The sequence below is a fragment of the Betta splendens genome, chromosome 2 (genome assembly GCF_900634795.4).
Source record: "Betta splendens chromosome 2, fBetSpl5.4, whole genome shotgun sequence".
Taxonomy (NCBI): domain Eukaryota; kingdom Metazoa; phylum Chordata; class Actinopteri; order Anabantiformes; family Osphronemidae; genus Betta; species Betta splendens.
This window is the reverse complement of record NC_040882.2, coordinates 9597562-9613010: the sequence shown is the minus strand read 5'-3', so window position 1 is coordinate 9613010 and position 15449 is coordinate 9597562. Positions and strand designations below refer to the sequence as shown.

At 47.5% G+C, this 15449-nt stretch overlaps 1 protein-coding gene across 1 annotated transcript in view; it reads left to right on the top strand.

The window, feature by feature from the left end:
* The window catches only part of nalf1a (NALCN channel auxiliary factor 1a), a 26640-nt gene extending 17092 nt beyond the window's left edge, over positions 1–9548 (top strand). The window contains exons 2-3 of the mRNA XM_029127734.3: positions 4317–4488; positions 6345–9548. Coding sequence (XP_028983567.1) covers positions 4317–4488; positions 6345–6643 — 471 coding nt within the window. The 3' untranslated portion in view covers positions 6644–9548. The remainder of the gene's footprint in view (positions 1–4316; positions 4489–6344) is intronic.
* The last annotated feature ends 5901 nt before the right edge of the window (positions 9549–15449 follow it).

Genomic DNA, 15449 nt, shown 5'->3' with positions numbered 1-15449 from the left:
AATATTTCCTCTAAACTGGGTGAAAACTTCCACGTGTGTGTGTGTGTGTGTGTGTGTGTGTGTGTGTGTGTGTGTGTGTGTGTGTGTGTGTGTGTGTGTGTGTGTGTGTGTGTGTGTGTGTGTGTCATGTCAGGCGTGTGAGTGGTGAGGGAAGCCCCGCGCCCGCCGGAGAAAGAGCTGTTTTGCATGTCCGATATCCAGGAGCTGTCAGTCTGAGACGGCGCCGCCTGTGAACTGCTGGACGCTGGTGGAACGGCCCAAACCGAAATGGTTCCTAACGCAACAAGTCGCAGCGGGTCATGTTATCCATCAGAGCCGAGCTGTGGATCCTCCTGAAGTCAAGCAGAGAGAAAATCTCTGGCACATCACACAATGGTATTTTCCGTACATCATAAATTTCGGTCTCAGCGGTCGCTAATAAATGACACGACGATAGCTTCATAATTCACCGCTTTCTTTAAATACTCTGCACCTGCTGCTGGCACATTGTGAGCGAGTGTAAGCACCACTCGCACAGAACAAGCAAAGCAGGACACAGGTAACTTTCTCCAGAGTGGAGGAGATACTGATCACGCTACTGTTGAGGTTACAGCATTAAAACAAATAGCCAGTCGTTGTAGAACAGTTTGGTCCTCGTTCTGTTCGGTTCCACGTCACCGAGTCCAGAGAACAACACGGGTCGGGTCTGTTTGTTTCCATCTGCTGCTGTGATGGTGCTGGCCCAGTTGATCGGCGTGCAGGTCCAGTGTCACCAGTAAGGCATAAACAGGCTGAAGACGGTTCTGATCACGTCACAGGAAGCCTGGAACTCTGTCCTTAATGCTACAGCACCAGTACCACTACAGCCACTAGCTGGAGTTTTACCAGTCCACTCCATGGGTGATGCACCGTGAAACAGCTGGGTCGCCACAAACCCTGTAGCTGACATTGTGCGGGGTGGCCCAGTACAGAGGGGGGACGAGGACGGTGCCTCTGGAGCCGCTCTGTGTCTGACACAGGCTGAGGCCACTAGTTCCACCTGTGGCCCACGCTGTCTGTACACAAGCCGGTGCTGCCTTACTGGACCATGTTATGCTTTAAGACTAAGCAGTTTGGTGAGAACCTTGTGAAGCTGCTTGCTGATGTTACATTCATAGTAAAAAGCTTCGGGTGCGTTTTGCCTTAGTAACATGTGTTTCCTTACTTATGGAACTTTTTTAGTAAGACTTACATTTATATTTATTTTTGACAAATATTATTGGATGGTTAACATCATCTAGAGCAGTTTGTACTTTATTTCATTGCTACTCCTTTTTTATTTTTCAATTCATGAAGAGAATGAGGAGGAAAACATCCAATAATGTCCTGTAAGCGTAGACTAAGACTGAAGCTCTCTAAATGAAGCACATGCAGAGATCACATGCTCCAGAATAAGCGACGCAGGCCGTGGCTTGCTCCACACGCTTTTTTTTTTTTTTTTTACAATAATGATAATCACTCTGCTGAAATTCACTTGACACTTAACTGATACCACGACACCGTTGGAATCTTAATTTTTAAAAGGTTATTTTTAGGCTTCAAACGATTAGTATGGAACAACTGGGAAAATATATCTGCACATTAACATAAACGCCGAATAGCAGCCCCTGCTCTTGATCTCTTCCCTTAGGTTCAGGGTTTGAGGCGTTGACAGGTGCAACACCTAAAGGGGGGTGGAGGGTGACAGTGTGGGCGCGAATGGTCGGACCGGGGCTGAAATCAGCTGCAGGCGTGGGGCCCCGGTGCAAACGGTTGCCAGCCCGGTGTGTTTCCTGCCTGTGTCTCTGGGCTCTGGTGCGTTGTTTGAAGCAGACTAGGCTGCATGGCGACAGAGGCTTTTTGAGTGCCAGGTTCCCATTCACACTGATCACACATTAGACTGATCAAATCAGACTCCAGGCCTGCTTCCTGACTAACTCGATTTACCCTCATACGCTTCCCTTTTCATGCTGAGCACATGCACGCACGCACGCACACGCGCGTGCACACACACACACACACACACACACACACACACACACACACACACACACACACACACAGAAAAACCTGGATGCGCACTCAAGCATGTGCACGTAAAACAAAAAAAACAACAAAAAAAAAACAACAGAGAATGGGGCAGTACCCAATGAGCTGTAATGAAAAGCAGAAAAAGGCCGTTACCTTGGCAACTGCCTGCATACATCTTCAGGAGGACCCAGATTTCCTGTCTGACTGCGATCGTATTGTTTTGGTTCCCTTTTGATAGTTGCGGCATCCCTAGACGGATTATCTCACCGCTGGCAAGAATTTATGCTAAATCACCGCGAATTAAACAGCAGCCATTTGTGCAGACAAGACGCCGCCATGCTGAAACTCATCAGTCATGGATTTTAACACCCCAGACCCCCGAAAACACGCGTGTTTCAATCGGTGATCGCAGTGATTTCATCTTGGCCTCGAGCCCGTTTCCCCTCCGTGTTCACCCGCAGAGCCGCTTGTACGGGGGGGAAGCGCCGGTGCCAAAAACACGGGATCATGGGAATTAAACTGTCACTGTGATTTATCCAAATTATCCCCAAAAACAAAGAGGTGTAGCCGCCGAGCTTTGAATGAGCATGTTTATTGTGACAGAACATCCGAGGCAAATGAGCGAAGCCCGGATTAAAATGTAAAATGTCCCTGTGCAGTATCCACATGGAGTCGGACATGTGCAGTATGGAATAGGTTTGATTGTTTGACAAAGCGCTCGTGTCCATGCTGTTCTCATCATTATCATTATCATCAGCTCTGCTGTAATTAGATTATTATAATTATCATAATTGCATGTGCAGTGTTTGTTATTCTGTCATTGGTGTGTGTGTGTATGTGTGTGTGTGTGTGTGTGTGTGTGTGTGTGTGTGTGTGTGTGTGTGTGTGTGTGTGTGTGTGTGTGTGTGGGTCCACACAGGAAACAAATCAGACCCCACGTCGTCTAAAACAAGGACGACGGTCACAGGCGCCACCTCCAAGTTCATCTGTGGTTAAGGACCGGTGGACAATTAGGCGTGTTGTCTGAGGCGACATCTTGGGTGTCGGACACACACACACACACACACACACACACACACACACACACACACACACACACACACACACACACACACACACACACACACACACACACACACACACACACACACACAGGGCTTTATAGCAGTGCTTCCTGTGTGTGAGCTGTGAACTGGCGTGGTTCCCCTGTAAATCCTCATGCTTTGTCTAAACTGTTCTCCCGCGCTGGAAACGCTGAACACCGTGTTACTCGCTCTCTTGGTTATTCCCCGATCGTGGCTAATAGTTTGTTTTTGCTGGGGTTCGTGGCTTGGCTGTTGTGCCTCTATTACGGTAATGTGTCACGTTGTTAAAGAAGTATTTCATCACACAATAGCCACAGGTTTGATCAGTTTGTTAATGATCCGACCTCTTCTCTTCCTACTAACTGCTGTGAGACAATACTTTAGGTTCAGTGAAGAACATCATACATTCAGCCATTTTCACATTTTACATTATAATAATTATGTCTTGTCTTGACTATGTCTGTCTAAATAGAGCGTATTGATATATTGAAGAGGGAAGTGGTTCATTTCTTATATTTTAATCACCAGAATCAGGGTCTCTGTGGCCCTTGTAGCAGTAATGATATGGTTTCACATGTAGGTTTTTGAGTTCGGCAACCTTTCATCTCAACAGTTTAGAGACTGGGACGAAGTGGCTTCTCAAATATCAGATTACTGTCTCGGGTTTGATGGATAGTCTGTGCGCTTTGCTGTAATTTCCCTTCTCTAGTGTTAATTCCAGTAAAAAGCACATGAAGACACGGCTTAAAAAAAAAAAAAAGAAGAGGATGGATCCAGACTGTGGTTTGCCCTTGGTTCATTTTGTTTTGCTAAGCTTTCCAAGCCCGAGGCTTTGGCTATTACACGTTACCATCTGTCTCCTTATGCATCCTGTGTCTCAGTGAAACTTGGAGGAGAGAAACTTGAATTTGATGAGGTTATCCGGTGCCACTTGGCTTTGAGTGGCCGTCACGTGAACAAACATACCGAAGTAAATTAAAAAATGCCTTCTGACAAACCACTCCATGGTTTCAGCCGTGAAACAGTTACTGGACTGAAAGAGTCACTTGTGGAGAGAAAAACTAAGCTGATACAGATTGGTTCATTTCTTGTTCTTTTTAAAAAAAAGGGAGCCATTTACTTCTCAGGTGGAAATATGATGGGCATTTCTCAGGCTTTCTAGCTGGAAGCTTCTCACCAATGCTGTGTTTCCCTCCTCCTCAGATGGCCTACAAGCCCTGGCTGTGTGCTCAGTATTTCCCCACTCCCCAGCGGTCCTGTGTGAGGAAGGTACCGTGCCACCAGTACTGCCTGGAGGTCCAGCAGAGCTGCCCGTTCATCCTGCCCGACAACGACGACCTGATCCACGGCGGCAGCCCCAGCTTCATCTGCACAGGTTCATATCCACGCGGCGCTCGGCGTCGCTTCCTGTTTACGGCGGCGGACGCACGTGCTCGCGTGGCCTTGTGTTTAATTAAACGATGTGTAATTAAGTGACTGATGGCGGATAGGGCTTATCAGAGGAGTGGACGGCAGCGGGTTGACTCCATGTTGCCTGGATGGTAATGAAGCCGTGTTTCTGAAGGCTTTCTGATGACATCTAGTGGCGCGTCTGCCCACAGCACAGCTCAGGACACGCGGGCCGCGCACCCGTGAGTTCAATTTGGCCTGTCGCGTGAATACTTACTGCAGTTTATGCGGTAATCATCACAGAGGACTCTGCCTCTGAGGAGCAGGCGCTGGCGACACGCCAGCACACGTTACGTGGACGAAGCTTGAAACGGAGCAGGACACCAGTGCCTTCACTCATTCTCAGAGCTCAGACCTTCGCTCTGGTCCATGTGCTGGGAATGTGTGAGATCACCAAAATGTAATGAGCTGAGGGGTTGTAGAAAAGATGCTTTAAAGGAAATAGGGGTCAGTAAGAAGAAGCTATAAAAAGAAATTATGCTTTTATTTAAGTCTAGTTCAAATTTGAATTAACAATATTAATTAGAAAATCTCTTATTCTCCTTCTACTTCATATTAACAGATGTTATGGCTCATAAGTCGGAAGTAAACAGGTGGAAATCTGACTGAATAGAGTGAAAGATGCAGGAGCACGCGTTAGTGTTAGTGAGTAAAATCAACAGGAAGCTTCGTGTGGTCGGGCCGACGGTTTGTTCAACTCACTGGGGCATTTACAGCACAAACCAAATGCTGGAATTTGTGTAAGAAGAAAAGAAAAAAAAATCAAGCAGATTCTTGGAGCCTTAACTTAAATCTGAGCTCACAGACACGGCTCATATTTTTAGATTCTGTGACCTACACACGGTTTTCATTGTCTCCACAGCCATCTGCCAACAATCCATATCTAAGCCACGTCCTCGTCTTCCCTCTTTCTTTTAGTTGTAACTTTTCTTTAGTGCAGTGATGATTGTCTGTGTTGTTAAGAGGAAGTGTTAACAGCTGCTCCACCCAAAGCATCATGCGATGCAGTGGTGTCAAAGTAAGAGCACAATTACCCATCAGTAAATAAAATCCATGATCCTCGTCAACTGCCACTATTCCTGCTTAGTCACCATTACCATTGGGCTAATTTGCATATGTTACCTAAGTAACGACAAAGGCGTCAGCCATGACACACTCATCACACGGTGACGTTACACTGCGTTTTGACCAAAAGCTCTTAAAGACCTCGTCGTTCCCAGTGAGCTGTATTGGCGTCACATCCATCCGTCCCAGATACGCTCTCATCCATCACCCCCGTCCTCGTGCCGAGGCTCAGTGATCCCCCGCCTCAGCAGCCTGGCCGCGCTCCTGCCGCTGTGGCGACGGCTCTCCTCAGCGGGAGCAGCCTAGGACTTCCGGAGTCTGGAGCCGCGTCAGCCTCGCTCTGGTGATGGGCTTTAATTTGAGTTCAAGCAGGGGTCAGCGTGTCTCGTCTCCCACACTGTGATCAGAGACGCACGCCGGGGTCCGAAGGAGGGTCAGCACTGACGAGATAGCCGTCGCCAGGCCGCAATTGCGCCGCGGAATGCTAATTAGCTTGTTGTTACTAATTGAACTGCGCTAGCGTGTCACGTCAGCATTACGAAGGTATATCTGCACCTTATTGGGGTTGTTTAATAGGCCTTTTTTAAGCCTTTTAATGGAATTCTAGTTTCCATCCATCCAAGGCTAACACCTTGGCCGCCTGTGGAGCCGCTAGCTAAGGCAGCATAAAACCGCGCGCTGGTCGGCGTTTTTAACCACGCGTCCTCTGCTCCTCAGGGCTCTTGGGAGAGCATCCATCGGACAGCGAGGCCGAGTGCTGCGACGTCCGGTGGGACTCCAAACTGGACAGTCCCTCGGGCGGGACGCTAAAAAGGACTGCTTCATCCTGCCAGCCCGAGGGGGCGTCGGTCACCTCCGCCGCCACCCAGAGACTGTGCAGCGGGCGGCTGAAGATCTGCCTGCTGGCGCTCGTCCTCCTACACACTGTCATGATCATTTCAGCCTCCCACAATTCCACGTTGGTGGGCGTGGCGGCCATTTTCTCGCCGGAGGAGCGCGCGTCCAACGAGGAGTGAAACCGTGGGGGTCGACTCGAGGCTGGAGCCCGTGGAGGATTGTGGCTTTCGTGGCCGTCGTGGATGCCAGGGACACGGCTGGCGAGACACGCTGGGAGGCGCCCCTCTGCCGCCGACCGGACCATCAACCACAGGAAGTGGGAGGGTTTGAACTGGAGCTAAGGGTGCTGGGATTTGACATCAACCAAAACAATGTGTTTGAGAAGCACCCCCCTTAAAAGAACTGACCTCTTGCCACTTGAAACCTGCTCATTGTTTCTATTCCATCCAAATGTTTTCTAGCATACTGCCCCTCCTGCTCCCCCCAACCCCACCCCCCCCCCCACCCCGCCTTCGTTCCCTCCCTCCGCCCCCGCCCCCTCTGTTTTCAGTGTGTATGGACGGCACGTCAGAGGAAGACATGGATACAGCGTGTGCTCTCGCTCATCATTACCTTTAGATTCTCTGCTGCATTTTTTTCCAGGTGCCAGAATGTTTTGACATATCAACTGTGTTTCACTCACTTACTTACTTACGCACCATCACTTTAGAGGCATCTTCTTTACTACCTTGTATGTGATGTTGCTTGAGGGCCTGACAGGACAAGTTCATCCATCGTTTATGTGGGTCGCTGAAGACAAAATGTGTGATTCTTGTGTATTTCTACTGTCCAGCTAGTATTCTGTCCCACTGCATCTTCTCTCAACCCCTTTGTGATGGTACATGCCTACACACTTTAGGACCTTAAGTGCTCTGAGACTGGCTCGCGCTCTCACTTCCGACTCGTTGGGCCACTGATCAAGTGAGGAGCAGTGACGTAGCAAATGTAGTTCCGGGTCGGCTCTGAACGAGCGGGTGTCGCGGGAGCAGATGCTTCCCGCAGGAAGCGGCGTCCCCCGGCTTCTGAAGTGTTCGGTTTTACCTCAGACCGTTGGGCGCTGAGCCCGGTGGCTCGTCTTGAAGCTGGAGCAAAGATGAAGCGTTGTTGTACAAGGAGACTGCAGGGACAACCCAGGGACACGAGAGGACAGTTGCATCAAGCAAAAACACAAGGGGCCTTGTTTATCAGACATATGTACAGTTTCTGCGCGTAGATTAAAATGTAGGTATTTATTTCTGCTTGGATATCAGCATCCATTCCTGACCACACACACAGACCAGAACCCTTAACTGATAAGTTATGACTTATTTTCTGGGTCTATGTCACGTAATGAATTCGCTGTCCTCCCATTAAGGTCAGAGTTCACAGAACAGGTGAGGTTCATAATCAGTCGTTGGCATCTCCCTCTTTGTATTGGAACCTGGTCCAACGCTTGGTTTAATAAACAAGGCCCCGGATCTCTGAGTGCCTCTGCTGCGTAAGCCCACTGAGGCAGATTCTGGCGAGCGAGACGAAGCGGCGAGGTCGGTGCGAGTGACCAGGACCCACGCAATCAACCAATCAATCTGTCGACTCTCAAATCACCCTTAGGCGAGCTGATCAACCGCTGTCTGTCACAGACTAGTAAAGGGCTGTATTAGTGTCAGCCTGCAAGGAGTGAGAGGAGTTTTAAAGGGCTGATCCATCCTGTTTTGTTCTGTTGTTTGTTTGTTTTTTTGCATGGCTGCTGCTATTAAGTGGACGCTGACGCGGCGACGGGTCACGCAGGGATTAAGGGGAGTTCAAATTGCCTTTTATGATAGACATTGGACAGAAAAGGAAAATTCCCCACAATGCCAACATCCGATATCCTAAATAGCTAACACTAAACCAAAATGTGAAGCCAATATAAGGAGATCACACGTTTCTGTCCTCCATCTTAGTAGCCTCTAATGATCAGTTAAAGACAGACTGGGGTTCTAGCTTTGCCTCCAAATTGCTCTTGGCTGTGAAAACCTGGTATCAGTGCCTCCTCACCTTCCCCATTAACAGCTTGACCTTACCTCACCTCACATGGCGTAATCACCGTCGATTTGCTTCTCTCTCACACACACACACACACACACACACACACACACACACACACACACACACACACACACACACACACACACACGCACACCACACACCACACACACTCTCACACAGACACACACATAGTGGGATGTCACATGGAAGTCAAGTCCACGCTTGCCTCTGGATTTTCAGGACGCGGTTTATAGACTTTAGCCCCCCAGTTTTGCTCTCTGATTCCCTTTTGCTTGATATTCTCGTGTGACGTGTCGTTTCGTTCGTTCGTTCGTTTTCCTTGACAGACTGTGTTGATGACTACTACGTTCCCCTGAAGACAGCAGCGGATGTACTAAGCCCACACGTTGTGCTCCGTCCCTTAAATCTCTAGCTGTTTATGATCTGAGTCCTGTGGATCTATGCAGATGACCCCCCGCTCCCCATTCGAAATTAACCAACACTCTTTGCCCCCCCACCACCAACCACAACCCTTGTCCTTTCTGTTGTAAATATGTCCTGAGGATGTAGGATCCCAAAATGGCTGCCCCCTCTTCCCCCCCTCAGCCCACCCACCCCCACCTCCCTACTGTTGGAATCTCACTGTGTTTTCTGTTCGCCTCCTTGGTTTTTGTCTGTTTTTGCGAGATTTTGGCCGCATTTTTCTGTTGTCTAAAGCAGTGGTGTGAGTTGATGAGTAGGACTAAGATGGATGTTAAAAAGATGAAATAAAGAGGTCTTGGGAAAAATAGACAAAAAAATGAAGCTTGAAATGAGAAAAGGGTTCAAATATAGAGAAAAACTATGATAAAGTTGTCATATTGTCATACTAGAGATGCTTTAGTTTGCTAATTTACTTTCTTTTTTTTCTACAAAAGACTTGGATGAAATTATTTATAAAATGCGTCCCAGGAGTCATGATCTTTTTTGGACGTACAACAAATACATTTATTAACATTTTGTTCAAAAGAAAATAAATATAAATTATGTTAAACATTACTGGTGTTTGTTTTCTTTTCACAGTGTCTGACACAATAAAAAACAAATGTTATGATATAAAATTGATCAATTATTTTATTAAAAAAGGACTAAAATCAAAGACTAATTTCTCTTGTTTACTGTGTTTTAAATGTTACAAAACCTCATTAGCTTCAAGCATTATCTTAAGTACTGTTCGTTGCTCCCTGCTAACTAGCTAATTTAGCTAAACTTGCCTGTAAATTTAGATCACTGCTATTATTGTTTAAAATACAGTTACTTTTATTCTTTAAACTTGCACAATGTACCACGGTGTTTACTTACAGTAGTTTGTTGCCGTTGTCTCTGCAGGTACACAGTAAATAATCCATTTACGCGCGCTGTCCAGCAGGGGGCGGTGTCGCACAGGTAAATCCACAGGCAGCAGGCTCTGAGGAGCTACTCTTATGCCCCGTCACGCGCCAGCATTCACGTCTCATTTCCCCTCGCTCGGCTCCTGTTTGTTTTCCATCAGCGGCCACTGTGCTCATTTCTATGATGGGATTTCTCAACTCGAGAGCCTCAAACACAGGTTTCCCACTTGGGGGAAGCGCAGAACATCTGAGCTTCAATAACGTCGACATGTGCTGCAGGCAGGATCCTCCACTTAACGGGGATCATGCACCCTATTAGCACAATATGAGCAGGACATGCGTTTCTCACAACTACACCTTCTACTGTGTGGACAGAGATTCACTCACAGTATGCAGAGCTTACAATTTAGTGGAGGCTGCTTGATTGGTCAACAAACTGGAGGCGGGACCAATCGCGTGCGGTTTGTCACGTCATTGGTGGCCAGGACCAGGCATGGGGCCAATCAGGAGGAAAGGCGGGCACTGCAGAAACCCAGGCCACCAATCCTAGACGAGCTTCAGACGCTGCTGCGCGCCTGACGTTATAACGCCAGATTCTGGGACTGTACGTGTTTTGAGATCAGGTGAAGTTACGGGAGGAGGTGAAAGTGACAGGCTGGAGGCTGTAACCTGCACATTACACCAAAAAACTGTTTATCGAATGCCGACAACACCTGACATCACACACAAAAGTGTTTCTTAGATACACGACCTCAATAAACAATTGAATATAGAGGAGGATTGTTTAATTCTGAATTGTAATACCCTGAATCTAGTAACAGAAGCTTGCTTAGACATGATGGACTTAATAACAGCAAGCATAATAAAGATTTTTTTTATTTAGGATTAATTGATGGACCTTTAAACAAACCTATATCAATGCATGTGTCCACACGATGGCGCCATGGGCTCGTTTTAAATCCCATTATGGTTACACTTTATTCATCAGAACTTTGGGTGATTTGACTGTAGTAAAATCAGGATCAGTGTCACTGGGGAAAAGATCATTGTGGAAAACGTGTGTAAAATCTACAGCACATTTACTGAAATGGTGGAAAACACTTCTATGCAAGATGAAATGGACATAAAGCCTGTTGGTTCATCGTTACAGTACACAAACATATGATAAATGTATAATATGTGTGTAAATCCAGCTGCTGTTCAACAGATCTCCCAGCACACATACAGAAGCCCGTTTCCCCTTTTTTCCTTTTACATAAGAACAGATCAGACATTGCCTCCCCTCACAAGCCTCATCGTTACCGCTCAGGTTGAATAAGAAACGGGAAAAAGTGGAGACCCACGAATTAAGACATTCATAAATATGTATTTGTCTTACAAAGCTTTCAGTATGTTGATGTTTTACACAAACCCAGCTTAAACCCTTTAAAACCACCCAAAACCCATTATTGGACACGAAGCACGTAGTCATTTTTGCGTCCAAAGAGCTTTCTTGGCAGCTGCGATGTTTAAACGTTTTCCACTAATGTCCACTAATCACAGGAGGTGAATCCATTATAGGAGAAACAGGACAACCCTTTCCTCAGCAGAGCACAGTGTTTTAGGACTTCAAGATACGTCTACGTTGTAACATTAGAGTATTACGTACATAGTGAAATTATACTGCAGCTCTTCACATATTACAATAAAAGCCACAAACTGTACTGTACATATTGCACACAATAGATCCAGAGATCCTTATCCAGCTCGGGTTCTGGAGACACTTAAAACTTACCTTTGTACTAAAGCTTCCAGTCAGATCAGGTTACTCTGAACCGTCCGACTTCAGCTGCTATAAATTAATCCAATCTGTGCTGCTGTTCGTTTCTCTCATCTTATTCTCTGTTCCAACCAGTCAAGGCAGATGGACGCCTGCCCGGCCCTGGTTCTGCTGGAGGTTCCTTCCATTAAAAGGAGGGGTTTTTTGTATATTTGTATATATGGTGTATAGGCCACACACCAGACAGAGTCAAACACTGGACCTGTGTGAAAGCAGACAGGAGGTCCGGCCTCGGGTTATTACAGCACCCGCGGTCCCGAGGACTCAGCGAAGGCCGATCGACGCTCACGTGAAGGAGAGTAATGTGTTTACATATCTGGAGTGTAGAAGCAAGGTGCTGCACAAAACAACGCACACACAACACTGGTGAGGCTCATTGACTCCGGCGCCGTGCCCTCTGGAAACCATCCGTCTTCTGCCCTCAGTCAAACAGGATCCCGCAGCCGCTGTGTTTTGATACAGGCTCAAATGACATCATCACCCACCACATGAAATTTTTATGCTGTAGAATTTTTTTACGTTTGTTTTGCTCTGTATATGGAGCACCACACGAAAGCTGCAAAGACACTCAATATTTTGTAAAATGACATAAGAAACAAGCTAAACAAGGGCTTCATAATCATTTAGACCCTGAACCATTTCAGAACACAGTTGCAGTTTCACGAGCTCAAAGTGATTCACGCCCCTCAGCCAGCAGCAGCTGCGAGAGGCTCCAGCATCTGCAGCCCAGCAACAAGATGATGGATGGACGTCTCCAGCGCGTAGCTGCTCCTCCTTTCGCTCGTGGGATCTCATGTGTTTTTCTATAGTTTCGTTGTTGTCGTTGTTGTGATCTGTGGCGTCCGTGAGTCGATTTGCTGTGAATAAATGAATTGAATTGCAAGCCGCCGTCTGATTAGCAGCCTGCGGAAACGCCGCGTGCCTGTGAGGTCAAGGAGTCAGGAGGCATCAGGAAACCTGGTGCTGATGCAGGAGCTGGAGTCGCTGGCAAAACCACAGATGAAGTCACCGTTGGCGAAGAGGCTGGAATCAGTGGTGGACGCGCAAATACTGATTCGGGGATTAATGCCGGCGCCGCTTCACGGTCTGGAGCAGTAGTTGGCGCAGATGGCGCGCGGCTCTGGCGTCCGCAAAGCCCTGCGGCTGCGGTTGACAGGGAACAAGCGCGGCGGCTGCGTTTCAGTTCAGGACAAAGACAAACACAAAGCGTTGACACGTCTTCTGAGCGTGGACGACACTTATTTTACATCAGCGTCATCGTCGTCGTGCGTCCACAGGTGCGTGGAACTCGTCTCGGCTCCTGACGCGTGCAGGGATTAGCGCAGAGGCTGTCTGGACGTGACGCTAATTCCCACCGAGGCGCAACAAACGTACTGAACATGGATGAAATTGAACGTGGCAGCCTGTAAATATTCTCTTTTTCGCTGCTGGCACGTGCTGCGGAGGGAAAGTGATCTGTCTGCTCCTCCATGCACTAAGATGACACTATGGGAGGTGAGTAATGCAGAAAGCACAGAAACCCATCTCTCTCTCTCTCTCTCTCTCTCTCTCTCTCTCTCGCTCTCCAGCTCCAGAAGCAGCAAAAAGTCACAATTGGCAGATGGCTCGTGAGACGCTCCCGGCTGCAGCAGACATTCCGCAGACATCGCTCCTCTAGCTTCGTTGCCTCCGCATTTCAAAGCCCTCCGCTGCAGGAATCCTTCACACCGCGGCCCGCGTCGCCGCGCTTCACGTGACCGATGGCCCCGAAATGCCAAGTCAGAGTTCCCCGTTAGTGCGCGCGTTATTTGATTGCCACTACACGTGTGGATTCCTCATTTGTTCGCTGCCGCCAATCACCTCTCCCCCCTCGGAAAATGTCAACACGAGTTGCCTTAGAAACCGCGGGACAATGGGTCTTCAACGCACCGGGGAACCAGCGCACATCTGGGTGGACACATAATTGGGTCCTTCGCTGTTTTGTTTAATCAAAGCTGGTGTTATCATCATCATTCTCCCAATTAAGGCAAGTGTCAAGAAGTAGATCAAGCATCATCGCCATCAAAACCCTCATCAGGAGAGGCTTTATAAAGGTCAGTGGCAGGAGGCAGAGGTGACAATGGGCTGCTAATGATTTTGTGCTCTATGATTATATTAATCCAAATTAACTGGCTCAATCAACGTTTTTTCTAATCAATTTTGCTGTAGTTCAGACCTCCAGGTTCACTGCTACAGTGGATGCTGTGGGTCACCAACACTGGAATAAAATAATATAAGTATAATTTGATTATATTATGACCATCACCTCCTGGGAATAAAAACTCAAAATCACATATCAGAGCTTTAATATGATTCGGCCTTAATTATTGAATAAGAATTATTGCCCCAATTTAGCTCCAGAGTTCTGTAGTGCAGTGGGCCTCATGCAGAACAAACATGAGTGTACACAGAACAGGTCCGACAGGACACAGCTACGGGCTGTTTGGCTGTGTCAAGTCTGAGTTCTTAGCGTTTCATTCTAGAAAACGCAAAGCGTTGAAGGAATTGTTTGAATCGAAAAGAAAAGAACCTTTGACACGGTTCACAATTCAGCCACCAGTCAAATGCCAACGAGCTGCTGCTCAGCGGTAATTATAGTTATTACATTCATGCAGGTCCTCGGAAGAAAAGAGGGAGCACAACATTCACCGAGAAAAAATTCCCCCAAACACGCTGTGTGTGTTTCTGTGACTCCACCGCGATGACAAACACACACAGCCCTCGCTGCGGCGGCCTGGAATCAACGCGGGCCTCCCACGCAGCGAGCGCGGCCAGCGGAGGCTGACGGCTACCTGATTACGCGGCGGGGACGGCCGAATGAGAGGGTGCAGACACTTACCAACCGGCATCACCCACACACATTGATTATAATCAGCGGACGGGACAGCGCGGGGAAGTGTCTGCTGTGGAGAGACGGGAGGAATCGGACCTGTGGAAAATACAAAGTCCTGGACGTCCAGACTGTAAATCACAGCTTTAGTTGTGCTCACAAATACGGTGTGTGTGGGAGTTTAAATGCAATAGTGTGTGTGAGCAGATTAATGTAACATCTCCAGATTAATGGTGGTATTTAAAAGCTCATTAATCCTGGAACAAATTGAATGTGGTTATAAAACTAGCTGGTGTCTACAGTGAACTGGCGTCAAGTCCAATGGAGATGAGTTCACTATTTTGGGAATATGTCTGCTGAGTTCTTCACACACCTCCTGTCTGTCTACTGTATGCTAAACACAAAGCTAACTACCCCCGACAACAGTTCATGTGCAATAGCACAACAATACTTGGAACAAGTCAACTAGAAAACACTTTTTCACAGTTGCAGATATTAATGTTCCAGTAGAAATGTAATTTTCCTTTAGCAAAAGCACTGGTTCAACCCAAACAGAAGATGGAGTCGTCATGACTGCAGCCTTTAACTTCTCTTCTCGCTAAGAAAGCAATAAAGTCTCACGCTTCCCAATAAAAACCTGCCATGTCTACATGCAACAGCGAGTTGTTTAACATAACTTCATGTCCCAAAGCGTTTTATTCACAAGGTCCCATTCACAGCCGGTTTGGTTTGGAGAAATGTTCCAGTCAGAGTCAAAACGCAGGTGACTACACATATAACAGTGTTTTATCGAACGTCATGTCGGCATCACCGCACACGTAACTGGGATCACTTTATTTCCTAACCAGCTTGGACTGATGCTATTTCCAGCAGCGCGATCAGCCGAGCGCTGTGGGCAGTGC